The sequence below is a fragment of the Arctopsyche grandis genome, chromosome 6, assembly GCF_051622035.1.
Source record: "Arctopsyche grandis isolate Sample6627 chromosome 6, ASM5162203v2, whole genome shotgun sequence".
In the NCBI taxonomy this organism is placed as follows: Eukaryota; Metazoa; Arthropoda; class Insecta; order Trichoptera; family Hydropsychidae; genus Arctopsyche; species Arctopsyche grandis.
This window is the reverse complement of record NC_135360.1, coordinates 11,573,113-11,580,808: the sequence shown is the minus strand read 5'-3', so window position 1 is coordinate 11,580,808 and position 7,696 is coordinate 11,573,113. Positions and strand designations below refer to the sequence as shown.

General features: G+C 32.5%; 1 protein-coding gene across 1 annotated transcript; it reads right to left on the bottom strand.

The window, feature by feature from the left end:
• Nucleotides 1-928: 928 nt before the first annotated feature.
• On the bottom strand, nucleotides 929-3,575 carry LOC143913320 (arylphorin subunit alpha-like). The gene is made up of 5 exons (XM_077433025.1): nucleotides 3,413-3,575; nucleotides 3,203-3,333; nucleotides 2,297-3,130; nucleotides 2,062-2,219; nucleotides 929-1,978 (listed from the first exon to the last, which is right to left on the bottom strand). The coding sequence occupies exons 1-5, from the start codon at nucleotides 3,492-3,494 to the stop codon at nucleotides 1,051-1,053; spliced, it is 2,133 nt and encodes a 710-aa protein (XP_077289151.1). The 5' UTR covers nucleotides 3,495-3,575; the 3' UTR covers nucleotides 929-1,050.
• Between the last annotated feature and the right edge of the window lie 4,121 nt (nucleotides 3,576-7,696).

The window sequence follows — 7,696 nt, the reverse complement described above, 5'->3', positions numbered from 1 at the left end:
TTTTTTGAATTTTTCTATTTCTTTTTAATTGTTGCGTTGTCCTTAAATTGTATATACATATGTACTCTTCAACTCTACAACTCTTCATAAAAATAGATGCTAAAATTGAACATTTTTAATGCCCTAAAATGCTAAAATGTAAAATGAAAATGCGAAAAATTGACAAAAATAGATGCCCAAAATACGTGTCTCTAATTATGTGATAAGAGTACCCAAATTATGATTTAAGGAAATACTTATACATATATCAATAAATTGTATTATATATTTATACATTATTTTACAAAATTTAAATATTAATGACATCAAAACGATTCATTATAATTATTTATTACACCGACGAAAAGGCTAAAAACATAAGTTTTAAATAAAAAAATCCAAATTTTTCTTTATTCACATGATATCAATCTAAGGATGTTAATTTAATTTTATGATTAATATACATAGGTAGAATTTAAAATACCGAAAATAATTCACCACCAGTAAGATGCGTCAATCCATTCTATACATATGTACATATGTATGTATGTAGGTACAAAGACTATATTTAAAAAGTTTAGATTATATTATTATTTCATTTCCATTACTTATTTATTTCCATTATTTCTGTTTTGTGTGTTTATTTAATTTTTGTACTATCCATATATGTATGTACTTATTTATATGGACAATTGTGAATGAACTATTCTTCGTTTGAAAAAAATATTACTATTATTTGTAAAAAGTCGTTATTCTGGATATACAAATAATTGTTTGAATTAACTTCCCAAAAATTTATTTCTGAAATATTTTTGTGTAGAAATAATAATGTGAAAATCAATCTGAATTAGATTTGTTAACAAATGAATTGTAAATAATGTATGTATGTGATGTATTGTAAAGTAAATATAATTTAAATATTATTATTAATAATTACAATTCATAAAATATGTAAAAATAAAAATATATTGATCGGTTTCAAAACATACTTTATTTTAAAAATTCATTGTCTACAAGTTGGTAATTTAGTAGAGATTGAATTTAAAGTAGAGATAGAAATCAATTGAATTTTTAGTGTTCTTTGGTTTCGAAGCGGTAGGCAACATCGTTCTTCTTGGAGTATGAGTCTGAATGGTAGACGATCATGTCTCCGAAGTACATGTTGGGTGTGTAGAAGTATGTTTCGTCGATTTCACGGTCGAAGGGGAAACCGAATGGGAGGTCCTCGTAGTATCGAGATCCGCTGCCAACACCAGCGCTGTACTGGTAGGGGAAGGTGGAGCCGAATGGTACCTTAGCCTGCTTGAATGGAGTCACGATCACGTAGAACTGGTAGACCATGCCGTCACGTCTGCCTTTGGGTACCAATAACCTCAGTGGCCATCCATTGTGGGCTTCGCTCTGGTCCAGTTTGAACTCTCCCTCGCCAGCGATGCCGGTGAGGACCTTCTTGTAGAGCTCGCGTGCTGGAGTGCGGTCGTAGACGGTGCGGGAGAATTCAGTATTCTTGCGAACGAAAGAGTTCTTGCCAGATTTCAGTTTGTACACGAAGTAGTCAACTTCGACAAAGTTGTACTTGTTGTCGTTCAACTTGATGTGACGGCCGAAGCTGTCGTATTTAGGTCCGAAGAATACTCTGAAGGAAGCTTCTGTGTCTTTTTCGGAACTGATTTCGTAGTTGACATTGAATTTCTGGTGGTTCAAACGTTTTTGGCTGGCTTGGAACACGTATTTCTCCTTATGTTGGCTCAGTTCCTGTTTGTTCATGTATACGCCGTTGGTGATATCGTAGGTGAAGTTTTCGAAGTATGTCTTCAAACGGGTGAATTCAACATTTTCTACTTTGACGCCTGGGAAGTATAATTCTTCCTTGGTGTAAGAAGGCATGTATTGCTTGAAGCGGAAGAAGTAGCTCATGAAGCGCTTGTACAGTTGATAGAAAACGGGATCGCGCATAGCAGTTTGGTATTGTTCTAGGGCAGATGGTACGTAGTCAATCCTATTGAAAAATATCAGTAAGAATATTAGTAAGAAATTTTGGAATTTTATTAATTATAATAACGCGAGACAAATAAAACTTACGTATCGTAAGGTTTGACAGCACCACCCAACAAGAATTTAGCGATGACAGAGAGGTAGTCATAGAATCTGATATCTCCGAAGTCAGGGTTGCTTTGCACGAAGCGTCCGAGGGTTTCAATGTCACTGTAGTCCTTCAAGAACAATTTGGTTCCATCGAACTGAAATAAAAATAATAAACAAAATTAAAATTTATCTCAAATGATTTAAAAGTAATCACCAGATTCTAAATATTCACCAAAGTAACGAATCCTTGGGTAACGGCATCACGGATGCGTCTTTCATAATCTTCGACTTCCTGGACGAGGTACTCGTTTTTATCGGTGTTGACGTAGAAGTTCTCTTGCCTCCTTGGGAAGGGATATCCGTTGGGGTATGCCATGTTGGGGTTGTACTGTGTCTTGACTGGGTACCTCCAGTTGAATGAGGGGATTTCTCCCAATCCGTTGGACAATCTTTCCAAGTAGTAACGAGCCAAAAGTTGTTGGTGAGTGAAGTAGTACAGCTCACCGCGTCTATCCTTGTTCAATCCGAATTGTTCGCCTCCTAGCCAGAATGGGTAGTCAGCATGGAAGTAGAAGTAGTATGAGTTCAATCCGATGTCGTTGGTGAAGTAAGATACTTTTTGTTCTTGATCATAGAAGTCATAGCCTTGGGTGTAGTTGTCGTAGAAAGTGTAGGTGTTGTCTTCGAAATGGATACCATAAAACTCGGCGAGTTTAGGATCTTGAACGTATCCTTGTTGTTTGATGTAATTGGCCTTTGCGAGGACATCGCTGCTGACGAAGTAGAAGGGGTAAATTTCATAAGGTGCTGGCAAGACGAATCCGTGGCAATCCTCACGGTGGAGGACGGCTACTGTGAAGGAATAGACGAAGACTCCTTGGTTCATGAATTCGCGGGCCCAGCAAGCGGTCTTGTAGAAGGTTTCGAAATCCTTAGCATAGTAGAAGACATTGAATAGAGCAACAGCTTCATCCCTATGTTTGTCGAAAGTCAGACTGAAGAGCTTGAACTTGGGAACGAATCCACGCTTGTAGAATTTCGCGAATTCCTTAACGGCTTTAGCGTTCTGAAAGTAAATTATATAATTAATAAACATTGAAAAGTTAATATATTTGAAATATTAATTCAATTAATGTACGGTGTATTGATCGATGTGGTCTTCGATGGAATACTCCTTGGCGATTTTGACGTATTCATCGCCGAATTCTTGGTTGACATGGTTCAACAGGTCGAAGATTTTTTGTTGCTTCAAAAGAAAATCTTTGTCGGCTGAAAAAATAATAGAATATTAATATTATAAGTTATTAAATAATTTTATATGCTATTTAATACTAGGTATTAAAGTTACCATTCTTGAAGTCTTCAGTTTGTTTGATGTACGAGGCAGTCGCCAAAACCAAGAAGGCGGCGAAGAACACTAGGAACTTCATCTTGCTGTATTTCGCAGCAAACGACTGTACTCAGTTCCAGAACAACAGGCTTTTTATACTAAATTCTCTCTTATTGTCTAGCTGTTGTTGATTATTTTTTCAATTTCATAATTAGCAAAAATAGCATGATAAGAATCCTAACCGTTGTGTTGGGGTTACTTTCGATAACCCCAATACGTGTTGTTACGTGGCGAATATTTCTTTACCTTTTGATATCTTTCAAGTCCGAGTTCGTATGAGTTCATTAACCTCAAGCTAAAATTTGGCATTGAAAAATTAGTATATGTAACATATGATAATATGAGCCGTTATATTTCAAGTTTTCTTCATTTCGAGAAATATCTCGCAAAATATTAAATATAATGTTTTGCGTTTAATAATGTGTCCTGTAATACGTTTATTCTGCTTTTCCGCGATTCTAGACATATCGAATTACAAGAAGTTATAACATTTTATGAATTATGTAAAACAGAAATAGTGTTCCGCCACTTTCAAATATAACGGCTTATATAATTTTTCGAAGTCGAAATCGAAGTCATAGCCGAAATCGCAATAACTATCGATAATTCTAAAATTTGTTTTTTGAAATCTCCATACTTTTCGATGTATTCACCACATATTATATTTCATCGACAAGTTTGCGCAAGGAGATTAAATGTTATGTGCTTCTCCAGTTATATAGCGTATTTTTTAAATGTCGAAAATATTAATCTTGTAAAAAAATAGGTGAGGTTGCGGCTGTCATGCCAGAATGTGTCAATTTGTAGTAGAGTGGGTATCATACTATATGTACATATGTACGTAGTATTATTTTTTAAACTTTATTTATTAAATGTTATGCAGTTCTAAAATGGTGCATGTATATATTTATGTATGTATGTACATACATATATTAGCCGTTATATTTGAAAGAAGCGGAAGTTCAAATTTCAGTTTCAAAACCACTATTTCTGTTTGACTGTTTGTTCACAACTTGTTTTCCCTTTTTTTAATTCCATATGTCCAGAATCAATGAAAAACAGAATATACGTATTGTAGGCAACCAGTATTTTTAAATGTTGTAAAACGAGATATTTCTTAAAATGCAGAAAAGTGGACTCATGCCACTTTTAAATATAATGTGTCATACAATAAAAAATGTTTTACTTTTGTGACCAAATTACATACATACATCCATTTTCTAAAAATAATAATCATGTAATATCTAATATATAATTTGGAAAGAGACTTTGTATATGTGTAATATTGTTTGGTTGGTTCGTTCGTAGACGACACGATCGATTTTTTTTTTCGATTAATAGGCGCCCATTCGATTTTTTTCGATTCAAAGGATTCGAAGTCCCCGGGGGCAAAGGCGCCGAGGGCGAAGCAGCCTTCGCGCCGGATTCTGGTATAAATATATTTTCGAAAGAGAATTACTATATATGTACGTTTGTTTGTTCGTGACAGTCAATTTAATAAAAAAAAAACAAATGAGTTTTCAAATAAGTTTATATAAAATAAAACTATTCAAATAAATTTAATAAAATGTTAACTATTAGATTAGCCATGTTTAAGCCGTTTATTACCGAGCGAAGCCGGGTAATACAGCTAGTATTATATGATTTCAAAAGAGACTTTGTATGTAATATATATATATATATATATATATATATATATATATATATATATATATATATATATATATATATATATATATATATATATATATATATATATATATATATATATATATATATATATATATATATATATATATATATATATATATGTATGTTTATAAGTATCTTTGGTTGGGAATCGTAAACAAGTCAATGTTTCTATGACGACGAGCCGATTTTTTTTTTCGATTCAAATAAATTAAATAAAAAAAATAAATGAATATTTACTATTAGATTCGCCATGTTTTCGCTGTTTATATTACAAACACTGAGCGAAGCCGGGTACAACAACTAGTATAATATAATAATCAAATAATATTTTCAAATTTTGAGTAGACAGGAGAAATTTATAGATATATATATATATATATATATATATATATATATATATATATATATATATATATATATATATATATATATATATATGGGGAAAAGTGCTCATGTTTTTATACGTCAACTTTGTACGCACGTTCGAATATAATTTTTATTATAAATTCATGCGAAATTTCTCACTATAAATTCATACGAGAATATTTTGTACACGTATTTTGTACATGTGCGCGAGTTCTCCCCGCGGACGTGCGCGGTCCGGAACTTGTTAGCACATTAACAGAGAAAAATGGCTTCTATTTGAAGGTTATTAATGGGTCATTCAGGGGTCATTTGGGGACAGATCAATGTTTTAGCAGGCTCTTAGCCAAACGTACTTGCATGCGTTAATTTGTTAGTTTCCCGCTCCGACGAAGTTTCGAAGGTCCAAGTGTTCGCCCTCGTAATTCACACCTAATTCCGAGCTGCGAGCACGGAAGTGAATGTTGTCTCCAAGATACCGCTGAAACTATGTTCCAACTTTGGGTTGTTATTATTGCTGAAACGAATTTATTTTCCTGTGCACTCATAGCTGTGTAGTATGTCAGCGGGAGTATGTACATATGTACATATGTACGTATGCACATATGAAAATATATGAATATGGATTTATTTCTTTAAAACGCCAATGCAAGTGGTATTCGCTGATAATATGATTTCGTATATGCTTCATAATTACTGACAAAAATTTTCAAACACGACGAAATGGTTGTGGAAGTAAAATGGGTTTTATTATAGGTAATATGTATTTAAAAATCGATGTGAACATTTGAATTCAATTATATTTTAAAATACTTGCGTATGTTTAAATGTTGTTTTGCTTCCCAACTAACCGTCTGTCGGCGAACTTTTTAACTTAAAATGTTATTCTGAAGATTTTCGATAAAATGTTGTGATACAAATATGTACATGTATGTATGTATGTATGTACATACATGTCACCTTTTGTGTTAGATTTTATTTTGAGATGTATTTATTATTTTTCGATGATCATTTTAAAAATGAAAAACCGTTAGTAGGTGTATTAAAAATTGTTTCTATTAAAAAATCGATTTCGTGAAAAATTAATTGTCTATATATTATAATTTTTTTACGAGTGTTATAATATCCTTTTTGTACAACTTTAGTAAGTACGGCATTTTATCTAAAATTAATTAATTTTTTTAAATCATCGTATCATTTTATTTAAAAATAAATCGTATGCATTGTTTTTTAATAAAAAAATAAGTTCATAATTTTATCGCTAAAATTAAAATAAAAACGGAAAAATAAGATGATGGTAAAATGTAATGAAATTGAAAAGTCTAAGAATTTTTGCTTGCATCGCAAAGAAAGCAAATACATACATATGCACATATTTTTATATTTAAATTTAAAATCATCGTACAAATGGGATATACATATGTATAATATTAATTGGTAGACATTACATTTGAAAATCAGTTAGTGTCCAGAATTGAGACATCTCTTGGCAACACTGATAATACATATATGAATTGAAAAACCCTATTTTGCCACACCGTATTTTGCTGAAATATGTATTTTCTCTTACTACAGTTTTTCCTGACCTCTATAATTCTAATTTGAAATCACTTTCTTTATATTTCGAGTGTAATAATATTACACAAGGAGAGGGTGCCGATTTCTACCCTAAGAAGGTTTCAGTACTGGATTATCTGTATTTTAATTATTTTTTATTCAGATGTCGTCTCATTGAATGAGTTGAATGAACACCTGACGCCCACGCACCTTGACTCCAAGGTGCGTAGGATTCATAAACATTGATTTTTGGCGAGCTTTGATACCCGGTATTTGCGAATGTTTTACTGTGCACATAAAATGGCCGTCCATTCGTCAACATTTTACGATCTATCTGAAAATTAATTCAGATCAAAAATTCCACAATATACGTACATATGTACATACATACGTATGATGTATGATCCCGATTTAAGGATTTGCGATAGCGGATCGACTACGTCGTCAGTTTTGAACCGAGTGACATAAATATAATTCACGCCGAAATACAAAATGAAAATACACACATAAGATAAAGAACGCGATCGTAAAAGATATTTACGTTATAATACCGTCCACGAATCGCAGTGTTGACTGTTTCGTGTACGAAATAACCAAATAAGCGAAAACCAGAACAAACGGCAAAAAATA